This window comes from Chelonia mydas, chromosome 11 (genome assembly GCF_015237465.2).
Source record: "Chelonia mydas isolate rCheMyd1 chromosome 11, rCheMyd1.pri.v2, whole genome shotgun sequence".
NCBI classification, from domain to species: Eukaryota; Metazoa; Chordata; order Testudines; family Cheloniidae; genus Chelonia; species Chelonia mydas.
In genome coordinates, this window is record NC_051251.2 from 10392440 (window position 1) to 10419168 (window position 26729).

A 26729-nucleotide genomic window follows, 5' to 3' on the forward strand; every position below is an offset into this window, starting at 1 on the left:
GAAACTTAGAGCCAAATAAGGGGCAAATGTCAACTTTAACTTCCAGCAAAATCTTAGATGCTTGTTACTGCTAATTTCAACAGCAACTTATCTTTCTATATTAAAACACAGCTGCAACTGCTCAGTACAGTAAAGTGGAGAAAATATCTGACTCCATTATCTTTCCCCATCCTCCCACCCCCAATCTGATATTTCATCCACTTTTTTTTATTATGCAGCATATGTAGCCCCGCTCAGCTTTAGAAATGGACTTCTGATGTTGACAGCAAAATAACCCCTCGGACTTTGCTCCATGGGACAAATATGAAGTTCATGTTTTGTGACCCTTCTGAGAAGTTTCACATAATTAGTTAATGTTTAATGACAAAAATACAGAAAAAAATGAATAAATAAACTGACTCCTGTGATTTTAAAGTTGGGTCAATCTGATTACTTTCTTCTTCCCCACTTCAAATCCAGCATCAACAGCTAAACTTCTGCAGTTAGAAGTTAATACTCTATGCCATTTGAAAGCTGGGATTACAAGCTTTAAGGTGATATACGGCATTGATTCTAGCTCTACCAGTTATTGACTTCTAAGTTCAGTGTGGAATTGAAATAGAGGGAAGGACAGAATAAGAGGAAAGATGTGGTCTTAAGATCCAATATTTCATAAAATTCCCATGCTAGATAAACTGTTAAACATTACTTAATGGTGGCATTCCCAACTTTCAAGCTGTATATAGTGTTACCTTTTATATCAGGTGAGCCATGTAGGATCGGACTTTAAAATACCCACCTATCTCTTTTTTTAGCAGGGGAAAATAAGGCAATTAGTAGACAAGTTAGGATGTCTTCATAATTCCAAACTTCCTGGACCACGCTACCCCAATCCAACAGGAGGAGAAAAACTGATCCGTGAGGGGAGAAGTTCTTCAGACGTAACTTAAATAATAGCAAGGGAACTACAAAAAATTACTAGCAAATTAAATAACATCTCTCTTTCTCTCTCCAGTGTTTTTTCTAAGTTTGCACCAGTGTTAAAATCCCTTTTGAAAAGAGCAGTTGCAGTACTAATTGTGTTGTGGGTTCAGTGCTCAGCTGGATTGTTGTTTTTTTTAAATAAATGCAAAAGGTGCAAAAAAAATTGACTACCCCAGCAATCAATAGTTCTTACTTAGTTTTATGTCCAGGTGCGAGGGTTTCTGCTTGCCCTATTTACTGAGACCTTCATCATTGATTCATTTGGGTTTACAAGACCCAACTTACCATCTTGTTATACCGAGCATGTTGTTCTTTATTACAATGACTTCATAGTGATATTAGTATTGGGGATTTGAGAATAACCGGAAAGGTTTGAGTTTTTCCACAAAAATGGATCCTAGCTCTTCAGTCTAGCTTGAATGAAATAAATACATATTTACGCTTGCACATAAGCAAGCAAGTCACCCTAAACTAGTTGATCAATGCACCCTCAAGTCTAAATGCCACTGACTGGCAAGCAGCCATGTAAGTAAGGATGTGATTTTGTTCCGAGAGAGATCTGCTTTGGGGGAAAAAAATTAAAATTTCCTCTTATGTTTAGCTGCTGAAAAACACCATGTGAACTATCTTTTAAGTTTTCCTTGTAAATATCCAAAGTGAGACAGTGTTCCCAATGGCTGAATTGTTTTGAATTATTATTATTTTTCATTTTTATTTGAATTACTGTCCTGTTCAGGAACTTTAGTCATGGACCAGGTCCTCATTGTGCTGAGTGTTGTAAAAACAGAACAAAAAGACAGTTCTTGCCTCAGAGAACTTACCATCAAAGTAATAAATGAGACAACAGGTGGATACAGGTTGACAGAAACAAATGAGGGGAGTATAAATAAACAGGGAGACAGTACTAGCAAGCATGATAGGTTGTGTTCTCTGCATACCAACAGGCTAAATGTTGTCAAGCTTTTTCTAGGCATCACAGCACACTCGGATTGTGAAGGAGGATAATGAGTTAGTTTTGCAGATGTTTACAGGGGGCTCTTCCCAATTCTCAGGGGCAGCATAGGAGAAAGTACAAAAGTACTTTTTTGAAAATTTAACAAGTGGGAGATAGACACTGTCATCATAGGCCAGTCAAAGGCGGGAGTCAACATCTTGATAGCGAATGAAAGATGATTGGATGGGTAAGTGAAGACAAGTAGTTTGATTTAATAGAGAAAAGGGAACAAGTTAAGTGATGCAAAGAGAGGGGTGATATGGTCAAAGCACCAGGCTAGGACAGTTATCTTTACAGCAGCATTCTGCATGGATATGAACGGGGGCGAGATTGCATTTATCAAGGCCGGAGAATAGGATGTTGCAGTAATTTCACCAGGCAGATGAAAGCCTGGATCAGAGTTTTAGTTGTGGATGAATGGGAAAGGCCATGTCTTACAGATCTTAGATAGAAAGAATCAGCAAGGTTTAGACATAGCCTGAATATGAGGACATAGAGGGAGGTCCAAGTGGAAGATGATACTCAAGTTATGGGCTTAAGTGGCATGGTGGTGGTATCCATAGTGATTGAGAAAGGAGGTAATGGGGAGAGCTTGATGGAGAAGATCAAGAGCTCTGTTTTAGCCATGTTAAGCTTCAGCTAGCAGCTAGATGTCCACAAGAAGATGTCAGAGAATGGCAGCAAAGAGTTAATTTTTAAAATGTGTTATAACAGCAGAGATGATCCCTATGATAACTATGTTCTGGCAAAAATATATAGGAGTCAAGCATAAGGAAGAAGTAGGGAGTGAGTGTAGTGTTTCTTGAGGTTTTGTATATTGGAGCTGTGAAAATACTTTTAAAAACAGCAAAGAATCTTGAATTGTGGATGAGATACTGTGGAAAGAAAGATTTCAAAGCAGAGATTAAACAGTTATTTTCCAGTTTTAAAGCATGGTGTTTGGTCAGATATTAGAACTGCAAACAAGAATCCTTCCTGTATACCAGTGATCCTGAATTGATGACTCAGACTTTTTTGAGCTGCTGAGGAATGAAGGCAGGCTTCAGTTTAACCATGACAAAAATCACCATTGTATATAAAAAGAAAAGGAGTACTTGTGGCACCTTAGAGACTAACAAATTTATTTCAGCATAAGCTTTCGTGAGCTACAGCTCACTTCATCGGATGCATGCAGTGGAAAATACAGTGGGGAGATTTTATATTCACAGAGAACATGAAACAATGGGTGTTACCGTACACACTGTAACTAGAGTGATCAGGTAAGTTGAAAGAAAAGGAGTACTTGTGGCACCTTAGAGACTAACCAATTTATTTGAGCATAAGCTTTCGTGAGCTACAGCTCACTTCATCGGATGCATACTGTGGAAAATACATAAGATGTTTTTATACACACAAACCATGAAAAAATGGGTGTTTATCACTACAAAAGGTTTTCTCTCCCCCCACCCCACTCTCCTGCTAGTAATAGCTTATCTAAAGTGATCACTCTCCTTACAATGTGTATGATAATCAAGGTGGGCCATTTCCAGCACAAATCCAGGTTTTCTCCCCACCCTCCGCAACAAACACCCATTTTTTCATGGTTTGTGTGTATAAAAACAATGTTGTTCCTCGCACGTTCTTGTCAACTACTGGAAATGGCCCACTTTGATTATCACTACAAAAGGGTTTTGTTTTCTGTCTCCTGCTGGTAATAGCTCACCTTACCTGATCACTTTCATTACAGTGTGTATGGTAACACCCATCGTTTCATGTTCTCTGTGTATATAAAATCTCCCCACTGTATTTTCCACTGCATTCATCCGATGAAGTGAGCTGTAGCTCACGAAAGCTTATGCTCAAATAAATTTGTTAGTGTCTAAGGTACACAAGTACTCATTTTCTTTTTGCAGATACAGACTAACACGGCTGCTAATCTGGAACCTGTCATTATAAACTCCTTCTAGCAGTTTCAGAATAATGTGCAGGGGTCTTTTCTAATTTCTGGATTATATAGTGATAATATATTAATTTTACTGTAAAGTGTCATGCTTAAATAACTTGAAAAATAACATTTGAATTTATGAGATTTGTGCTTTTATTTCAGGTTTGCAGATTTTATCAGGGGCATGCTGAAACTTATACTTCTGCTGCTGCTATTTGGCGCGACACTGGCATCCACCTGGTTCACTCTCACCTGCCTTACTAGTGTCACTCACCTGCCTTTAACTACAGGTACCTAGAACAATGTTTAACCGTAAAAGAGATTTTTATTGTTCTTTGGGACTGTTTTATAAACAACTGATACTGTAGGCAAATATTTGCTATCTTAATTAAACTATATTATGATCTGTTTTGAGAACCCAATCCTGATGATAAATACATTAAATACAATAATCTGAGTTTTCATCCAGTAATTTATAACGATGGACAAAAAAAGGATTTAAAGCTCATTAAATAAAAATGTCTTTGAACAGCTTTTAAAAGCATGATAAAAGAATTAAAAACTTTGACTAAAGGAACATAATTATTTTAATCCAGAGTATTAATTAGTACCTTTTTGGGGAATAGCTGTGGTTCTGAATAAAACAGTGATGGTGATATTATGAGTGTATGGTAGTGGTGAATATATAGAGGAAAAATGGCAAGTTTGGGAATTTAGAATTCAAAAGATTTCATAAATTAGTAAAAATTAACTAAAACCTTGAACTAATTAATCCAGTGGAACCCAAATTGTGTGGCGTGTCCCCCATTCTTCATCACATGTGAAAAAATGGACTAGCAGCTTTTACATTTTGTGCTTGTCTGTTCACACCTACAGAAAGGTAACTGTACAAAAATTTTGTTTTCTAAATTAATGCAGTGAGCCAATCTTATAAGTGTCCCATCCCTGCCTACAGATGAGAACAAAGCAGACCACTTTCTGTAGGTGAAATTAATTACATACACGGTAATCTAAAACAGAAGTGGTATATCGATTTTTGCTTACCAGCCTTTAGTTTCCCATTTTTTTTAAGAACTCAGCACACTATATAGGATCCTTGAGAAATAAAGCAGCCTCCTTATCTCTTTTTGTTTACCCAACATACAGCTGCAGGACTGTAAAATGAGGGGGAGGAAAGAACTATTGGATTGTAAAAAAAAAACAAAAAACAAAACTTAAAATTAAACAGAACTTAAATTGACAGTTGTGTATTCTCAAGGAAGAACTAGTAATGTTAGTGCCCTCCCACAATTACTCTGTTTAAAAATTAAATTAATGAAGATTTGGAAAGGAGTTTTTGTAGGCAAATGAGAAGATACAAAGCAACATGCAAGTACACAATAACTTCTAAAATGTTACTTTTTGTGGGTAGAATTGGCTCAAGAAACAGTCAGTCAGTGATTGTCAGTGTGGCTCTTTTTGTGACTGACTAATGATTGCTAGACTGTAATGTGTTTATTGGAGAGCATGTCTTCTCTGGGACACTGGTAGGCTTTTGTAATTTGCAGGTGGATTCTTGTACCTGAAATGGGACTCGTGGTAAGCTATCCTGATGGGTAAACTGAAAGGAACCAGATTAATTTGATGGGAAGGTAAAAATACAGAGCAACAGATTTAACAACATTTCTTAATTTTGGTCTGCTTTGTATGCCACAAAGTGCATTAGTAATAATGACATTAACATAGCACTTTTCCTCTTCAAAGTGCTTTACAAAGATTGAATCTAATTTTGAGTGAAGCATCAATGCATGAATATGATAGATCCCATCTCTCTATGCATGCCTCTGGTTGAATTTTTGTGGGTAAAATATGTTGGCTTACGCACACCAGGGATAGTGCATATATACATAGAAAATTACACAAGTGGAGGCCACATACAATCTGACTATCTCCATTTCATAGGAAAAAGAGGCGAAAGTTAAATGATTTTTCCAAGGCCCCAGGAGGAGTTAGAGTTGTAGCTATGATTATTATATTAAATCTCAGCCCTTATTTTTTTTAAAGATTCATTACAAGTTTTTTTTGAAAGACCTGACTAATCAGTGCCCTTACTTTTATATGGTATACTAAAGAAGGTGTCTTTAGCAACACAGTAGCCTCAATCATCATGCTGGGGTACTGGATCAGTGCTGAATCTGAGGTGAAAGATTACGACCACTGAGTCACCATCAGTACTGTACTATTTGTAGCAGAATTCCAGATTCCTTTCTCCTTAAATGGGGCTTCTGATCCTGGGCTGCAGGATTGTTGTAAATCCTTCCTTTATGATCAGGTGCATTTGTGAGTTATTTTTTTAAAAGTCATGAGGAAGGTCACACTATTACCTTTTATAGCAGGAATTTTGGTGTCTCTGTCTCCATCTTAATTTTTGTCTTTCTGTGCCTTGTTTCCTTCCCACTTAAAGGTGTTTGGCAAATGTTACATTGTAACTCATGTTAAAATATATTGGAAAGCATTTTGCCACTTCTGTCTATTTCATGGACTCTCCTGGAAACTTTTTAAAAAGATTGTTTGGATGATTTTGTGCTGACCATTGTTGAATAGCTGGTAGAGCTAAAAGGAGCTTGACAAAATTAGAACCCAGTCTTCCAAGATGGTGAGCACCTCCGGTGAGGTGGAAAATTACTTCAACTCGTGATAACTTCAGCAGTGTCCAGAGTAGACAGTAATGTTACTGTAGCACTTCAGTGCAATAAGCTTTCCTTTAAAAGCTTTTCTTACCTCATTCCTGTGTACAAGTACATATTTTAGGATTTGGCATGAAATCTCCTAAATCAGTGTGTAGTTAAAGGTTAGATTCTTCTTTTTAATCTGATTGTTTAGAGCTCAGTTTAAAATAGATGTATTGTTATTGCCTTCATAATAAGCAGTCCCTTAAATTTGGTTTTTGTAAAGTACCCAAATAAAACTATTCCTTTCCTGTGGTAGATTTTCTATCTATTTTCTGTGTAAGTTATTTTAATGTGCACATCACTGTAGTATCTGAGCACTTTTTTGAGAAAACAAAACCTTGCCTTGAATAGCAGTGCTAGCTGTAATGAGTATTGGCAAATCTTTAAAAGGGGATATTAAGGATTTAGGCCCTAAATTATATTTGCTGTACAAGATTTATTTTTCCTCTATGGCCCAACTTCCCAATTTCTTTACTAGACGGGCATTTCTTTTTATAAGCAGCTCTTTTTTGTAAAAAGTAATAGAAAATAAATGCAATATGCCTGTTTAATGTAGGTCTTTGTATATTGAATACCAGTGATACATCTTTATAAAATACATTCTTATGGATGAAAATGCACAAGCTATTTAAAGTACTAATTTATAGGGCTTCATGCAGATTATTCCTAAGTGTAATGATGCAATATGCTTATGACCGCTGCGCTTCACAGTAAGTGGGAGAAACAGCACATTTAAATTGATTTGGTTGAACTTTTTTGTTTAATTAAAAGTTGGAGGGTATAGACTATAACTGAGCCAAAGTATAGAAGGTCAAATGCAGGCCACTGCCTAGTGGCACTTGGGCTTTGGGGAAGGATTGTGAGATGACTGTTTAATGTGGAAGTATCTCTGTGTGCTCAGTCAGTGGAGCAACACTGACTTTGGAGGTCAAGGATGTTGTTTGCACTTTTTTATGTTTGTAAGATGAGCACTATGTATAGCTGCAACAATTTATCTTAGTATTTTTTGTAGCAATTACTATCATTCCTGTATTACTGTGGGGATTTTAAGGCAAAGAGATCAAGGTCCAAAATAATTTTCGCAGAAGCTAGCATAAATGTCCAGTGGTATCTGTAGAGGAGTTCTCTGCTCCCTACACAGGTTTCTCTTCCAAGATTTGTGTGTTCACTTCCACTCCACTCCTTCTCAAAGAGCTTCAGTGGTGTCAAATTTCTTTTCCTGGTTGCCTCATCTGCTCATTAGCATATGCAAACATCTTTCTCATAAGCAAATAGGCCCTACACCCGCAAAAACACAAGCATGATAGGTTGCAGCAACATCTTGAAACTGCCCAGATATCAGGATGGGCTCATCTGATGCTGCTGGTCTGAGCAATCAGGAGGTGAGCTGTTCCAAAAGTAAAGCCAGCTACTTGGATGAGGAAGCAAACCTCATGAATCAGAATATTATGGAGGATGAGCCAGGTACCTGTGGAAGGCTACTCCCATGAGAGGAATGCTATTCAGAAGGAGAAGGTGTGTGTTTGGTAGTGTCTACCAGATTCAGTGGTGTGAGTAGTCAGGGGGACTGTGGAAGCAATCAAGAAGCAGTCAACTGAGTGATGTTTCGTGGCCTGTGATATGCAGGAGGTCAGACTAGGTGATCTGGTGGTCCCTTTTTGCCTTAAACTCTGTGGCTTTAAGTGGGGGCCTTTGAGTGGCATGCAGTGTACATGCTGGCCACTAAAAGGTCAGCTAGAGGAGGGTCAGCAACTCAGTGTGAGCAAGAGCAGCGGCTGATTCAGCAGGCATCCTGGGTGGCTCAGACAATTGTATGTGAAACCATCAATGAGATTAGTGCTCTGGCACAGTTGAGCAGCCAGAGGGTATCACAAATAAACAGTTTTGTGTGTTGAACTCTCTGAAGTGTAGTGAATCAACCAGTTGCTAGTGAGAGGCAGATTAGAGCAGAGGTGCTGGCTTCTTCCTTGCCCTGCGGATGCTCAACCACCGCTCTGCCCCAGGCCCCACTCAGCCCCTTCCCTGCCTCTTCCCCCCAAGTTACTCCCCCGAGTACACCACATCCCTGCTCCTCTCCCTCCCCCCAGTGCCTCCTGCATGCTGCAGAACAGCTTATTGTGGCAGGCGGGAGGTGCTGGGAGGGAGGGGGAAGAGTTGATCAGTGGGGCTGCCGGTGGATGGGAGGCGCTGTGGGATAGGGGGGAGATCTGGCTGCCGGTGGGTGTTAATCACCCACTGATTTTTTTCCATGGGTGTTCCAGGGTTGGAGCACCCATGGAGTTGGCACCTGTGGATTAGAGACCACCTATGCCAATGCGTTCTCAAGTTGCACCTGCTTGGTTTGTGAATAAATTGTGTGCCCTTGCCTTATCAAATCCTACCTCAATTCTGCAAATAGTCTATTCCTGAAGCTGTGCCCATCCTGAAATGCCCATACGCTCTGCAGTTCACAAAGTTAGCCACCTAGTCTGAAAAATCTCTGCTCATCTCCCATTGGCCTTCCAAAATAAGTACTCAGATGACTATATTTGTGTACCAAGTTTTTGAAAATTTAGTCCCAAACTGCTTGGCCAACCCAACACCAGGGAATTGATAGAGCTGGAGTTAAAACTCTGGAGCTCTAGGACTTCTGCTCAATTCACTAGACTGGTTCATGACATGTTTAAGGGGAAGTAGTTGTTAGGTATGATTATTCTCCCTAAAGTGAAGTGGAAGAAAGAGGCCGTTAAGATCTGAGTAGAGAAACTGAGCAAATCTTTGTTGGCAATTTCAAAAGTTGGAAAATGTTTTGGGTCTAACAAAATGTGTGTTTTTGTTTTTGTTTTAATTTGTTTTTTTGACAAAATGGTCAAAAGCTAAACTTTTTTTTATTTATTAACGTTTTTGCATTTTAAAAAATAAAATAAAAGTAAATTTTACAACAAAATTTGGTTCATATAAAAAATGAAATGTTTCGTACAGAAAACATCTTAATGAAACTTGTCAAATTTTTGGATTTTTTTAAATTAGCAATTTGATGAAACAGACATGAATTTGTGAAACATTTTGCTGTCACTAAATCTGCATTCTTGGACGATAAAAGGTTTCAATTGAAAAATTTCAGCCACTACTGTCTAAACCAACTTTCAATCAGCAGTATGTGTAGCAATTTTATAAATCTCTAGCTAAAATAGGGAGGAAGATGGTGTTAATATATTGAAAAAAGGGGTCAAAGCAACATGGTTTTGCTTATAAAATATTGCCCTAATTCCTTTTAAATAAGCATGACATCATCTGAAGAGATTTCTTACAAAATCTAATTGCTTAGAGACCTTTAACATTGATATTAAAAATCAATGACTAGTTCATGTTTTCTTTAATTGACAGTAGTTTATGATCAGGCTGCTATTCAAATGGCTTTTCTTCCTTTTATACAGCATGGTTTTTGCTTTCTGTCATTATTGGGCGGGGGTGGTGGTTAATGATATTTTCAGCAGAATTGACATGAAAGCATATTTGGAAACATATATAAGAATGATAACTGATTACAATACACTTGAAGAAAGCTTGAATTTTCTTTTAAGAAACTTTAATAAACATTATTTAAATTATACTAAGCTAAATCCTTCATTGAGTTCCAAAGACAGTTTTGTATACACACTGAACTCTACGAAATAGTTGTTTCCATTGTCTGTGCTAGAATAGTGCTGTCAAGGCTGATTCCCTACTCTGGCACTTCGAGTGCAGAAGGTGGGGGCCCACAAGGATTCTAAAAATTAATACTGGCCACTCCAGGCTTGTATTAAACTCCCAAGGTTACAGCTTCTCTTTGACCTTGGATGGGTAGATGCTGCCACCACCTAAATGCAAAAAACCCCTTGGGACCCAGGAAGGCGCACTTGGGAATGCCTCCCAGTGGGGTGCCCTCGACCCCTTTCACCCCCACTCCGGGGAAGAGCTGAGAAGGAAATCAACTGTTGCCACCAGCTAATTAAACAACCTATGCACACCTCTTAGGACACACAAATTCAATCCTGTTCTTAAAAAAGGTAAATTATATTAAAAACAAAAAAATACGAAAATACATTTGGAACTTAGGCTTTTTGCTAGATTTAGAAAGAATCACTTATAAGGATTAAATATCAAAATAACTTTCTTGAGGTCCAGCTTAAAGGTTACAAGCAAAACAAAAACATTTGGGGGTTAGCACAGAGGAGTCCACAAGCCAATAAGAAATAAAATAAATAACCCTAATTGCATCTTCCTAGACATTCCCTGATTTACTTACATATCTGGGGTTTCAGATAAGTAGTTCCAGGTATGATCTGATGATTTCCATACCTGGCTTAAAGCTTCTTATAGCATTGCTGCTATGTGTCTCCTCTCTCCGGAGAACAACAACAGACAAAGGGAAAGTTTGTTCCCCAATTTTAAAAAGTTCTAGCCCTCCCATTGGCTCTTTTGATCAGGTGTCCACTCCCTTTCTTTTACCTGTGGACTTGTTAACGCTTTACAGGTAAAGCAAGTAGAGAACAGCTACTAATGGATTTTGTAGCTAACTGGCTGGCTGGGTGTCCATAAAAGGGAGGGCCCCACCCTTCATTTATCACAAATGCATTGTTAGTTTGCTTTGTATTGAGCTCATTACATTAATTAATGTAAAATGGGGTATTTTGGCCCAAGATAACTATATAACATGGCACAATGACAATTTCAATATCTTGCCACTTTGTATTGCTGATAATACCTATGGATATAAATACTAACACTTTCTAAGCATTGGTATGTAACGCCAGTTGCATATGACTCAGATTCAATGTTTTATGCAAAAAATATCAATACATTTCTAATATTTATCAGTATTTTCAACAATATTTTAAGATTTTTGGGTCAGAATTTCCTTTTACAAAATCTTTATTCACACTGGACATCAGGTAGTCAGATTTCCATGGCAATCCATGGTGTCAACAACTGAATTTAAATTATGCAATATAATTAAAAATAAATAAATTAAAACTTTCAGCAAATAAAAACACATCTCTCTACCAAAATATAGGCCATAATATTGAAGAAACAACCACAGTGAGAGAGGCTAGAAAATTATTTATGCACAAAGGGTAAAATGATTAGAATAATTTCTTTACCATAAAAAGCGTATGTTTGATGTGAATAAAGCAGCATGGCCCAGTGATCATAGAGTTGCTAGGGTCTCTGAAGAACTAGATTTTTATTCCTATGGGACTTTGAGCAAATTATGTCATCTATCTGTCCCTTGTTTTTTCCTATCTGTAATATTGGAGACCAAGACACTTGCCTTCCTTAAAGTAGTTTGAGATCTACCGATGAAAAGTGCTTTGTAAAGGTTAAGTTTATTATTATGATTATCAACAATGAAAAGCAAGTACAGCAAAGTCAGTTTGGCTCTGAAGTGAGGAACATTTCAAGAATATACCTATAAATGTAACAGATCTTAAAACTCAGCAGTATGAAGCCTCCATTATTTCATGATCTCTACTCTTTAGTTGAAGGATCACTTACCTGTTCATACAATTTTTAGCTCCTCAAAGTTTGTACTTCAGCTTTAACCACAAGTTTCACTTGCTTTTCTTTTGGGGAATGTTGGGAGCAAATCCAGTTTGATCAGATTTCCAGTCACTTCCATAACTATATCAAGATATAAGAATTTGCTAAGCACACACAGGAATGAAAATCCATTCAATGAACTATATTAATGTTATAAATGTACTTTAAAGAGAAATCCTTCCTTTTTATCTTTGCTTCTGTTAAACAAATTACAATAAAAGTTATGTTGCTTCACAATGGGCCACATTTCTTATAGAAAAGTTAAAGCTGGTTACTTCCCTTATGGTTCTTATCCTTGCTCAGGATAGGAATTAAGTTATAAGGAAGTTTTGCTGTTCTACTTTAACAAACTGATCAAAACTGTGGCAGGGTGTGATTTTGGGTCAGAATTTCTCTCGTTCAATACATTTTCAGAGTTCAATGAAATTGACAAAACAGACATCTAAGTGAGGCACCAGCCTTTCATCTTGGCACTTGGATTCTAGCATGATTGCCAAATTAGAAACACCTTAGATAGCTAACGACCTGTTTAAATTCTGTGTTGAGTCCCAAGAGAAAATGAGTTTAGAGCTACCCTCCTCCTTGTTTATCCATAGAAACCTCTACATGATTTGGTGCAGTTTTTCTGCTCCTAAGAGGCCCATTACTGGAATAATCAGGGTACTGGAGGTCAGGATATATTACTCCTCAGGGAATTCCACGCCAAAAAAATAAAAATTATGCACACAATATTTTAAAATTATGCAACATTCTGCAAATATTATTTGTCAATAAATAAATGTGGCTCCAGCATGGCAGTGGGGAGCACAGGCCACTGTCTATATTGAGGTGGGCACCCTGAAGCCTCCACCTCCCCCGCTATAGGGACTTGGAAGTGAGGCAGCACCTGACCCTGACATAGTGCAAGGGCCAGGCCTGCCCCAGAAACACCCCGGAGCCCTGCTCCTCTGCACCAGGTGCACCAGGTGTGGGTGGGCAGGCTCAGGGCAGCAGGATCCAAGTGTGGGGGGATCCAGGTGTGGGGTGAGAGGTTTCTATGTGGGGCAATCTGGGTGTGGGCGGCTCAGTGGGAGATCTGGATGCACAGAGGCTCATTGGGGGGTTCCAGGTACAGGGGCAATAGGACTCTGCTGGGGATCCAGGTGAAGGTGGTTGGGGGTCAGTGGGTCCGGGTGTGGGGAGATGGGGCTTAGTGGGGGGGTCTGGGTGTGGGGGGCTCAGTGCGGGGAGTCTGGGTGATGAGGGAATGGGGCTTGATGGGGTGGGGATCCAGGTACAGCTGGTTAGGGCTCAGTGGGGTGGGGGTCTGAGTGTGGGGGGCTTGATGGGGTGGGGATCCAGGTGCAGCTGGTTGGGGCTCAGTGGGGTGGGGTTCTGAGTATGGGGGGGTCCAGGTTTAGGGGGGGTAGGGCATGTTAGGGTGAGGGTTCAATGTGCCTGCTTAACGGGGGAGCCCCAGCTGCTGCCGAGGAGACGCCGCATGCCAGGCTGCCGCTTCCCGCCATGATTCCCCTATCCCCTTTTCTTCCTCAACTCATCCCTCTCCCCCAACTTGCACATTCCCTTCCTCCTACCCTATTCCACTCCCCCTTCCTTCCCCACTGCCTCTTCCCCCCTTCCCTAGCCCCATCGCTGACGCTCACTGTTGCCCAGAATACAGAAAGGCTCCCAGCACATAGAAGGGAAGCATGATTGGCACTAGGCTCCAGGAGGCAACGTTCAGTTGAAGAGTCAGCAGAGCCGAGAGACACAGCCTACTTCAGCTGGACAGCTCTTGCATTTGCAGAAATGAGGTGGGGCAGTGGCACGTTACCCCGTGAGCCTCCCATGCCTTGCCTCTGTTTGGGGGGGCAATCCCCGCCAAAACTGCCTATGGTTGTCATCCCCCCTCTCCGGGCACGGCTTCCTTTGGCTTCCCTGCCGTTTTCTGCAGGGAAGCACAGGAATTCTGCAGGGGGCGGTCCATTTTCTGTGGGCGCTCAGTCCCACAGAATTCCCCCAGGAATAGATAATAGTGGTTCGGGGAAGCTTGGACAGCACCACTCACTTGCAGTATGCCTGACATTCCCCGACACTAAGGGCCTGATTCAAAGTCTATTGAAGACAGTGGATATCAAGATCATAGAATTGTAGGATTGGAAGGGACCTCGGGAGGTCATCTAGTCCAACATGCATGGCAGGACTAAGTATTATCTAGACCATCCCTGACAGGCGTTTGTCTAACCTGCTCTTAAAAATCCCCAGTGATGAAGATTTTACAACCTCCCTCAGCAATTTATTCCAGTTCTTAACCACCCTGACAGTAAGTTTTTCCTAATGTCCAACCTAAACTGCCCTTGCTGCAATTTAAGCCTACTGCTTCTTGTCCTATCCTCAGAGGTTAAGGAGAACAGTTTTTCTCCCTCCTCCCTGTAACAGACTTTTATGTACTTGAAAACTGTTATGTCCCCTCTGTCTTCTCTTCTCCAGACGGAATGAGCATCTGGTCTGTGAACCACTTCTGGAGAGGGTGTCATGTAAGAGGAGGCAGTTAATATACATTTCATGACTTTCCTGGAATGCAAATATTCTAGGAGCTGATTGAGACCAGTTTTGCTGTGTTCTAAGCCCAGCTGAGAATAGCTAAATGGCTACCACTGTTTAACCACTTCCTCTATTCTATAGGTCCCCAAGCTCTGAGGCGAGAGGAACATTTTGGGGGGGTGTGGTGTGGCCGAGGCCAACCCCCATCTGCTTCCTGCTCTGCTCCGGCCCTGCCCCCAGCCCAGCTGTGGCCCTGGCCCCTTTACCCCATCTGTGTGTTGCGCCCCCCCTTCCCCCCCCCACCGCAGGAGCCACAGCCCTACTCCCAGCTCTGGAGGGGGCAGGGGGTGTGGACAGGGTAAGCGGGGGGGCAGGGGGCACTGCTCTATTCCAATTCTTTCTTCTTGCCAGGGAAATTTATAGTAACGGATAACCAAATAAGCTCATACATCTGCCCCATCAATAAATAGTTTTGGAAAATCTGGGATATACAAACAGGGAAATGTTTGTCTTCTTGTAAGCAGTATTCCCATACCAGTTCTGAAACCAAGAAACCAAACCTTGAGCCATTTTTTTTACCTTTTATGAAAGATGTCGATCCTTAATCACAGTTAGTTATTGTCCTTTATACAGCTGACTTTTTCTGGCCGTGATGCTATCATCAAGGCATATCATTCTCTCCTCCCTAGTAGGTGTGATTGGAATGGGCACTGGAGCGTTGTCTGGCCTGGTGGTGTCTCAAACTTAAATATTACATGGTTCAAACAAGAATCTTGGTTAGGGCTCCCATCCACTGAGGCAGCGCCATGCTAACCTTTGGGAGAGTGCCCAACCAAAGGCAGCCCAATCAGCAGTGCTTTAGATGAACATTCTGCCTATGCTATTCATACTGAAGTGGCAGATCTGGCAGATCAGAAAACATGAGAACTATGGAAACCACAACCATGTGTGCTATGCATACAGTAAGTGTCAAAGCTTCGGATGCTGCAGATACTACTCAAGTACTCAAAATAGTTAAGTCCCAAGCAGAGTGCGAAGAGCTACAAAAGGATCTCAAAAAACTGGGTGACTGGGCAACAAAATGGCAGATGAAATTCAATGTTGATAAATACAAAGTAATGCACATTGGAAAGCATAATCCCAACTATACATATAAAGTGATGGGGTCTAAATTAGCTGTTATCACTCAAGAAAGAGATCTTGGAGTTATAGTGGATAGTCTATACATCCACTGCAGCAGCAGTCAAAAAAGAGAACAGAATTTTGGGAATCATTAAGAAAGAGATAGATAATAAGACAGAAAATATCATATTGCCTCTGTATAAATCCATGGTATGCCCGCATTTTGAATACTGCGTGCACATATGGTCGCCCCATCTCAAAAAAGATATGTTGGAATTGGAAAAGATTCAGAAAAGGGCAACAAAGATAATTAGGTGCTGGAATGGCTGCTATATAAGGAGAGATTAAGAAGACTGAGACTTTTCGGGTTGGAAAAGAGATGACCAAGGGGGAATGTGATAGAGATCTATAAACTCATGACTGGTGTGGAGAAAGTAAATAAGGAAGTGTTATTTACTCCTTCTCATAACACAAGAACTAGGGGTCACCAAATGGAATTAATAGGCACAAGGCTTAAAACAAAGAAAAGGAAGTAGTTTTTCACACAACGCAGTCAACCTGTAGAACTCTTTGCCAGGGAATGTTGAGAAGGCCAAGACTATAACAGAGTTCAAAAAAGAACTAGATAAATTCATGGAGGATAGGTCCATCAGTGGCTATTATCCAGTATGGCCAGGGATGGTGTCCTTAGCCTCTGTTTGCTAGAAGCTGGGAATGGGCAACAGGGAATGGATCACTTGATGATTACTTGTTCTGTTCATTCCCTCTGGGGCACCTGGCATTGGCCAGTGTCGGAAGACAGGATACTGGGCTAGATGGACCTCTGGCCTGATTCAGTATGGCCATTCTTATGTTAGTTAATAGCTGCTTAATATACACAGAGATCTATACTGATCCTAAAAATACCAAGTACTCTATCACAGTTGCTTTAAAAAAAAAAAACGATTCTATTATTTCTTAATGACTAGAGCTTGCTAATGTAAGTGGCTTAAGCACATGTCTTAGCACACTGCTCTTTTCCCAGTTAATTGCCTTTCATAAGAAAGGGCAAGTGCTCTTCTGATATGATATATGTCATGCAGATGAAGTACAGTTCTGGTGTGTATTTTTATCCAAGCAGACATGAATTAGTTGTTTACCCTGTTTTTGGAGTAAGGGAGTGAGGAAGAAATGTTAGCTTTTCTGGTGGTACTTGCACTTGTCTACATTCTGCACCATTGATGGTAGTCAGAGTTTCTTAATTGAAAAAGCATTTAGTGTAATTTTAACATCAGTTCTTTTAAACTATAAAAAAATCATGGGAACCTTTAATGATCATGCAGCCTGAAGTCCTGTTATGAGAAGTAAATGGACTCCATTTAATAGCTGGCACTCACCCTGCCACAGCAGCTTTGTCACCCTTTGAGCTGGTATTTTAGGTACTGTACTCACTACAGTATGTTAAATAAAAGGCCAAAGCCACTTTTGGATTACCATTTATCTGACTTCTTCCAATAAATTTTTCTTGCACTGTATATTTTATTTATGACTTTCTATATAGTCATCCAAATTGGATTTGTTACTTTTAAATGCTGAATTGATACAGTAAAATTATTTACTATATTTCCAGCACTCAGGAGTTTTAGATGCTTTATACTACCATAACTTGGAAATGTTGTCATTAAAGTGTGGCTACAGTTAGAGACGTGATTATAAATATGTTATTGGAGGCTTCCAGATTTTTAATACTGTCATTTCCACATCCATTTTTATTTAGTTCACAAGTTAAAAGCTATATTTTCTTACTGCAAGTCCTGTACATTCATCCTGGGATCTACAACACGCCCTGTTCTTTCTGCCTTTAATATTGATCCTCTTGCGTTGGCTTTTTTAGTATTTTTTAAGATTTTAAAGTGCGTGTGTTTTGTGATATATTATATTTAAGTGTTTATGTAGTGTCCCAAGAGCTTTCTGATTGAAGAGGATATATATAAATATGATCTATAACTAAGGCTGTTTTAGTCATGGGTACTTTTAGTAAAAGTCATGGACAGGTCACGGGCAGTAAACAAAAATTCATGGCCCGTAACCTGTCCGTGACTTGTACTATACATCCTACTAAAATTCGGGTGCTCTGGGGTAAGGGGCTGCCCAGGGGCGCTGTGGGGGCTCTGGGGCAGCGGGTATCCTGGAGGCACCACTGCTGCTGGGGGGAAGAGTTGGGGGCTAACGGGGCTGGCAGGCTCCCTACTCGGCTCCGCACAGCTCCCGGAAGCAGCCGGCATGTCCCTGCAGCCCCTACCTAGGCGGACGCGGAGGCACGGCCATGGGGGCTCAGCATGTTGCCTCTGCCCCAAGCGCCTGCTCCGCAGCTCTCATTGCCCGGGAACTGCAGCCAGTTGGAGCTGCAGGGGCAGTGCACAGAGCCACCTGGCAACGCCTTTGCCTAGGAGCCGAGGGAGGAACATGTTGCTGCTTCCAGGGAGCCTTCTCTCTCCCCGTCCCCTCTCTCCGAGGTGACCGCCACCCAGAGCCCTCACCCCCTCCCTCACCCCAAGCCCAACCCCCTGCATCAGCCCTGAGCCCCCTCCCATACCCAAACTCCTGCTGTGGGGGGAGGGGTGCAGTGGCCCGAGACTGGCCCAGCAGTGGTCGGTGCACCTGAGCTGCTCAGGTGGCCCCCAAGCCAGCCGCACCGGCCTCTGCAGAAGTCCTGGAGGTCCCAGAAAGTCATAGAATCCCTGGCTTCCATGACCTCCGTGACAGACTCTCAGCCTTATCTATAACTATTATCTACAGCAGTAAAGATTCTGAAGTCAGTACCGTTGACACTTTTCGGTATCAGTGAATGAGGAAGAGAAGAACCCACTTTGCACTTCTATGTGATGGTTGCCAGCATTAAAATACTAATTTTCAGAGATGCCAAATGATGGCATGTTGAAATACTGAAGCATTCCCCTACAGTTACTGCTGCAGTGTGGGCCACGTAAGTTTCTACTTAGATAGGCCATTGGAATAGAAAAATGCAATGCTATCTACTCTAATAAGGAAATACACCAGTATCTTGGATAATGCTGTGGTGATTGAGGGTAAAAGTCTTTCAAGGTGATATGTTGACTCTGCATTGCTCACTGTAATATAAAAATGTGTGTTTGTCACAAAAGCAAACAATGTGGCTTGGAAAACATACAGGATATAGATTAGTTGAATAAGAAGGTGCTATTTGGAAAATTCTGTAGACAACTCCACCCCACATGGTGGAGCTTTTTGCCTCCAAACGCAGGGGCTCTCTTAGTTACTTTAGCATGCCATCCTTTTCTCCAGCAGAATCAGCATTAGGACCTTTTGCAATTCCATAGGAACTCACTATAGCAAACTCATTCTGTCCTCTGCTGGACAAGTCTCTGTCTTTCCAAGTACAGCTTGTCCTGGAGCAAACCTGATTATATTAGAGCCTCCCAAGTCATGTAGCTTGTGCCTTAGTGTTCAACACTGGTGCACTATTCAGTTAGCAATGATTGATTTCTTTTCCATCTTAGAGTTGTTTGAGATTTAGGGCAGGTCTACATTACACATTTACACTGGTGCAGTTGCACTGCTATAGTGTGTCTGGTGAGGACGCTCTAAGCCATCAGGAGAGAGCTCTCCTATCAGCTTAATAACCCCACTTCAGTCAGAGGCAGTAGCAATGTCAGCGGGAGAAGCTCGCCTGCCAACATAGCGCTGTCTGCGCTGGGGGTCGGTGTTAAAGTTGGTATAACGATGTCACTCAGGGTGTGGAGTTTTCACACCCCTGCAAGACATAGTTATACTGAAGTAAGTGTGTACTGTAGATGAAGCTGTAGTGTAGGAACACAATTCTCAAAGTTAATGAGAACTGGTTAGCTAAATTGCAAGTATTTAAAATTTGGGGCAAAATTTCTCCAACACAGGATGGCTAATGTATTTTCACCATCTGAAGTTTTTTCCAATAGTTACTAGTTCCTTGTGTATTTTCTCTTTGGAAAGTATTAGAGAATCTCACTTTAATTCTAAATAGGTGTCCATAGATTTATGCAGCTGAGTTTTTTTGGGGAGAAAAGACCTGTCTCTGTTGTCTTCTATTCTGACATTGCAGCTTCAGAAGCCACTACCAGATCCCTTTTTGCCTCTGGTACCAAAAAAGATTCAAATAAGTAGCTACAAATTAGAAAACTGAATCAATGATTGCTGTTTATGTAACAGGGATTAGGGAAGTGTGAAAGCAAGAGGCTGTGCTACTGGATGTAACCAGGATTTTTGCGAGAGATTTACTAACTTCAAAATATCAATGAGAGCTTGCAGCAGAATCTGTGGATATCATGGCAGGAGAATTACTCATTCAGTTTCAGATACAAGAGCCTGTTGGCTTCAGGATACTAAATTTTGTTCTCACTCTTTGAGAACTCTGAACTTATCTTGGAACAGTTCCTGACTTTCATCCTCCAGCTGGTTATAAAAGATTGTACAGGAGCTGGGAAGGCTTTTACAGTTTCTCATATTTAAAAAGAGAGAGAGACAATCATATCCAAGCCTGTTAAAACAAATATAGAGGCCAGCTTGAACAGTCTCCTTCCAAAGTTTTGCCACTATATCATCTTCCTGGCAGCCTTTTCTGCTCCCCTCCTCCCTCTCCTTTTCCAGGCAAAATCCCTGCTCTAGGGAAAAAAATATGTCTCTGTGTTTTGGCAGAGAACCGCATCAAATGATTGAGCTGATGAATAGGCATTTCTACTGTATCTCCTAAGGCCTTGTTTTCTGCCTTTCATTATACCTCATATTTTGACAAATGGTGAATTTTTTAAGCCAAAATTCTCCTGCTTACTAACAACTTCTCAGTTGAGAGATTGAGCAATGCTTAATTTAAGATGAAGCACAGCTTTTTCAATTCTCCACTTTCCATGATGAATATTTTAATATAGTATAGTTTCAGATTTCATATATCATCCTTCTGCCACAGCACAGGGTAAAGATACCTTCAAATTGGAAATCTTTTTCTAGCAATTTGGGTGACTTTTTGCATCCCAAGGATATTTCTTTTCATATCACCGGAGCTCTTATAGAACCTCCAAGAAATATTCTAGACATTTTATTTGTTCTTTTCGGTCTTAATAGTTCTTCTAGGTAACTCTTTCCCTTACGTTTGCTTTTCCTTTGATAGGTCTTTTCATGTCACTGAGACTCCAGTTCAGAAAACCATCATTATTCAGGACTGCTCTTACGCACATGACTAAGTCCCACTGAAATCAGTGCTTTCTTGATTTGGATCCTTAAAGAGTTACTGAATGAAAAGAAAAATGTTTTATTTCTGCATAGCTTTAGAAGATCTAGATTTCCTAGCTAAAATATCTCTACTAGTATGAAACTGGAAGAAGTGCAGTGACATCAGAAGTTACAGAACAAAATACCCCAGCCAATGAAAGAAATTGCCATATTCTAATATTATGCATCCGGGATGAAAAATTGGAGTCCTGCAATGACAAATGATCTGCTTTTTCAATTAGAGCAAGTGTTCTCAAACTGGGGGTCGGGGCCCCGCAGCAAGTCGCGAAGTGATTACATGGGGAGGGGGGGGTCGTGAGCTGTCAGCCTCCACCCCAAACCTCGCTTTGCTTCTAGGCTTTATAATGGTGCTAAATATACAAAAAAGTGTTTTTAATTTATAAGAGGGGTCGCACTCAGAGGCTTGCTATGTGAAAGGGGTCACCAGTACAAAAGTTTGAGAACCACCGAACTAGAGGCTAATCCTGCAATGCCTTAGTAGCTGGTAGATCATTAGTATTATTTGTCTGGAAAGTGAAAACAAAAATTAGTTCTGACCTTTGGAACTGAGAGTCAAAATGTTAATTTCCAGTTCGTGTCTGATTCAGTACAGTAATTGTTTCTGCTCTAACTGAGTATAAAACAGTTATTGTTCACTTTGGAGGTAACTCAGCCTAGATGTCTCTTTGCATAAATATTTTTTCCAATGTTTTCTGTTTTCTGATATTTGGTAAACATACTCCAAATCACTCAGTGTATCTTCAGGAATTCAATTTGTATCCAAATAAAAATTGCTGAAATGTTCAAACCAAAAATAAATGCTGACTACTAACAGAGAGACATTATACCCCCTATGATGCACAGAGGTAAATATAGGTCTGATTCTCCTTTGTCTTCCAGTTACTGAAGCATTAATATCATGGGCATCTTTTGTTTGAAATATGATAGCAAAATGCTACTATGAAACTAAACCACTGTTTTTGGTTTTTGTTGTAGCTACATTATACACATCCTGTATCTTGCTGGGAGTATTCCTGAATAGTAGCATACCTATATTCTTTGAGCTTTTCGTGGAGACGGTCTACCCTGTTCCAGAAGGAATTACGTGTGGTGTTGTCACCTTTTTGAGTAACATGTTTATGGGAGTGCTTTTGTTTTTTCTCACATTTTACCATACAGGTAAGAAATATGAGCTATTTACTAAATGTAATTCTCTGTGAAGACATTCTATAAGGGGTCTATTTTGGCACTAGTGGGAGGAGGATTTACATACCGAACTTCCATTAATGCTAATTCTGTGCATAAATCTCCTGCACATCAGTGGGAGAAAAGACTTGTAATTGTTTGTCTTTACATGCATGCCAATCGAAGAATGAAATCCTTTAGTTAAAAAACAGATATCCGGACTTTGCATAGAACTCACTGCAGCAGGAAGCTATTGAGATAAACATGAGGGCTGGATTTTTACAAAGAACTGGATAAATGTTCTGGCCATTAATAACATTTGTAGCTATTCTAGATAAAAGAATAAAGCTAATCCAATCTCATGCTTCAAGCTATAAACTGCTCGCCGGTGGTGGGCAGAAAAGAATTTCTCCTCTATCCCTACAATGTTTATCATTGAACACATGGCTGGGTGAATTATTGATGGTGGGAGGGAGTTACCTTCACAAGATATTGGCCACTGCTCTGAGTCAGAATACCGCAGTAGATAATGTGTAGTGGTCTAATATGCTAAGGCAGTCCTTTGTGTTGATATTTCCAACAAATTCTTTGTAGTTCCTTTATTATATTCATCTCTTGTGTATTATTTATTTGGTCACATAATGTGTCATTGTAATTTTGAGTGCTATATCTTGCAGATTATATTTGCATTTAGATACGAGTTACTATGGTAACAATATGAAAACCTAGATAAGTTTAGAATAAAACCGTGCAACCTCACTAATTCTTCTTTTTAAAGTTACAAATTGCTATTTTTATATGTAGAAATCAGCAAGGTTAATTTTTCTTTCTTGGTACAAGAAGAATACTTTCAACCAAAATGTATGTAGTTTGCTTTGTAAATATAAAATCTTATATGAATTCTAAGTATAATTGTCAAGACATCTCTTAATTAAAATGTTATGTTCCCAGCCAAGAGGAAAGTGGTAAACTTCACAGTAAACTGTATTTTGAAATTAAGAATATTAAATTATTGTCCAGACTTTCAGATGTCTCAACTTAGTCTCTGGGTTTCTACCTACAATTAACTGTAAAAAGGAATAATTGTAAATTCATTCTAACTTCTAACTGCTATTTTGTAGGTGTAAGCTGATAGAAATCTAAACTACATTTGTGGCCTGAAAATTAAAAGCCAGTTTTTCAAAAATGGGCCTGTATCTACCAGTTAAAAGTGATTTGATGTTTGTTTAGGAAACTCGTTCAAATTGCAATGATTCAATCAAATCTATATTGAGAATAGTAGTGGATGTGAACTGCATTAACCAAATACGATTGTTTCCAATATTCACAAATGAGTTGGCAAGATGAAACAAAACAAATTTGAAATATTTTCAGTGTACTGTACTTCTAAATGAGAAAGTCCAGTGTTATGAATTCATTTTCCATTGAGTATAAGGATACAGTCCATAGTGACAAATCAATGGGTCTGAGGTCATTTTACTAAAAATAATTATTATAGTATTCTACAGTAATACCTCAAAACATGGCAGTAACATGTTGGGAAAATCATGATTTTGGACCATAATTTAGAATACTCTAGTACTTTTTTCCATAAAGGATGTCAGTAAATACACGTGAATGCAAACATGGAAAAAGCATAAGCTGTAGTCTTTTTTTTCCAAAGGAAGAAGCAGTGAGTTACACTGTTACCTTCAAGATAATGCATTCTCAATGATGCAGTGTCTCAAATTATTAAAAGCATGATCATTTATATGATCTCTAAGGTTTGATCAATGTCCATTTGATTAAATTACTGGCTTTGTTACCAAAAGAAAAATCCATTGGAAAATGAAAAATGATTTTGTAATAAAAATGCTTCCTTTTTTTAAATCAGTCTTTTCTCCTCTGATTTACATACATCTTTTACTGTCAGTCCAACTAAAGTGCAGTAGAATTCTAGGCCTCTGTGTCTCACTTTCAAATCATATAATCAGTCACTAGTTTTCATTCTGATGTCTCACCTCTCCTCATATTTTGATATTAGTGTCCCAATTACTAAGGCTATTGGGGAGCCAGTCATTAGAGTTTTCTAGCAGACTGAAGATTCTGATCCAGATGATTAGAATGTGAGATTTAAGACTTTAGAATCCCTAATCTAACTTCTTAGCACTGTATTCTAGTATCAAAAGCGCAGTCTCTCCATATTGTTTCATGTTTTCTTCACTGTTCTAGTTTTTTTGTTTTTTTTTAAACTTTGGACTTTTTATAATGTGTTAGCATGAATTGACTAGTGCTCTACTGATTTTTGTAGTACAAAAAGAGAAGGTTTAAAATAGGTCATAAAATTCTCAGCCTTTTTCGATGTTTGATTTAGATTATGTTCAGTCTAGTTAAGCACAAGTATAATTTTCAGAGTTAGTTAGTTAGTTACGTGAGGCATGTTTCTGATAACTTCTGGGAATACAGCAGTCCTACTTAAACCAACAAAGAGTGTTAGTGAGGCATGTCTAAGTTTACTACATGAGTAGAGACCGGTTTTTACGGGGAAGGTTTTGTACTGCCATTTTCTGGGGTTTGGTTTCTCGAGCTTTCTGATGTTGTGTTTTTGCGTTCCAGAACACACATTGTGCTTTACCTTTAGCCATATGAATTATAGATTAAACTAAGCAGCATTGCTGGAGCCTTTAATATGATTACTAAACCTTAAGAGAGCGTTTAGAATTCTGTAGAAATACTGAATGAGGCAAAAGACCATCCTCCAGTAAAACTGATGCTTCTTCAGTAACTTATGGCAGAGACAAAGTACTAAAACAAAGGGAATTGCTATGCCTTTGCTTTCTGATTAAAATGGCTAAATAATAATTAAATATTGATCAGTGGGGGGGATTCTTCAAACCTACAAGACGCACGCTCTTAAGAGCTCTTACCCATTACATTTAATGGTTACAAAGAGGTCTGTTGAGAGTTTTTTATGGGACCTTTATAACTTGAATAGTTTTACTGGACAAAAGTTTCTGTTGAGAAATTAGCTTTCCGTGTCCAAATTATGTAGCTGAACTGATGCATAATCAAAGTGCTGTTTATTATCCTTTTCATATGTTAGCCAGTAGAAATCTAAGGGCTTGGGTACACTAACAACGAGACCACGGCATGATAGGGTGTGAAACTATCCAGCTCTAGCTGGGTATACCCTGCCAATGTGTGTTAACAGTTTGCTAGAGCACTTTGAGCTAGTTCTGTTTCAGTGAGGACTAGATCAGAGTGCTCTAATTAATGGTTAACATGTGTCACCATTGTGTTTGTTTTAGAGTAGCAGCCGTGTTAATCTATATTCGCAAAAAGAAAAGGAGTACTTGTGGCACCTTAGAGACTAACACATTTATTTGAGCATAAGCTTTCGTGAGCTACAGCTCACTTCATCGGATGCATTTCTCATTGTGTTTGTGAATAGTTAGACTATGGGAGCTTTCCACGGTGTATGCAATTGTTTGTGTAGACAAGTCCTAAGAAGCAATTAGACTGCTGTTTAAAGTTGGTTTTCTTTTCCCTACTGTCATCACTGAAAAAGTTTGCAGATGACTCAAAAATTGTGGGAGTGGCAAATAACGAAGAGGACAGAGATCACTGATTTAGAGCAATCTGGATCATCTGGTAAACTGGGCAGAAGCAAATAATATGCATTTTAATATGGCTAAATGTAAACTTATACATCTAGGAACAAAGAATGTAGGCCATATTTGCAGGGATGGGGGGTCTCTGTTCTAGGAAGCAGTGACTCTGAAAAAGATCTGGTGGATCATGTCATGGTGGATAAGCTGAACATGAGCTCCCAGTGTGATGCTCTGGCCCAGAGAGCTAATGCGATCTTGGGATGTACAAACTGGAGAATCTTTAGTAGGAGTAGAGAGATTATTTTACCTCTGTATTTGGCACTGCTTTGACCACTGCTGGAATACTGTGTCCAGTTCTGGTTTCCACAATACAAGAAAGATGTTGATAAATCGGAGAGGGTTCAGAGGAGAGCCATGAGAATGATTAAAGGATTAGAAAACATGCTTTATAGCAATAGACTCAAGGAGCTCAATCCATTTAGCTTAACAAGGAGAAGGTTATGAGGTGACTTGATTACAGTCTATAACTTTTAATAGTGAGAGTAAATAACCATTGGAACAGTTTACCAAGGGTCATGGTGGATTCTCCATCACTGATTGTTTTTAAATTAATATTGGTTCTTCTTCGAGTGATGGTCCCTATAGTATTCCACTCAGGGTTATACGCATGCACCCGGAACCAGAGCTTTTCAAAATAGCAGTGTCCATTGCTCCACACATGTGCCCTTGCTCCACCTCATGGTTTTGACTGAAGCAATAAAGAGTGAGGCGGACCGACCATGGCCTCAGTTCCTTCTCACCACCGCATGGTCTGAATCAGAGCCTCTTCTTTTCTCTCATCTCTTGTGACGCACTTTCCTAATTTCAGGAGAAAAGACTGTTTTATTCTTGTATAG

At 39.7% G+C, this 26729-nt stretch overlaps 1 protein-coding gene across 2 annotated transcripts in view; it reads left to right on the forward strand.

The window, feature by feature from the left end:
• SLC49A4 (solute carrier family 49 member 4) overlaps window positions 1–26729 on the forward strand; it is a 153391-nt gene that overhangs the window by 123009 nt on the left and 3653 nt on the right. For both annotated transcript variants that reach the window (XM_043524878.1, XM_037912036.2), the window contains 2 exons: window positions 4044–4171; window positions 22055–22237. In XM_043524878.1, the coding sequence (XP_043380813.1) occupies window positions 4044–4171; window positions 22055–22237 (311 nt within the window). The remainder of the gene's footprint in view (window positions 1–4043; window positions 4172–22054; window positions 22238–26729) is intronic.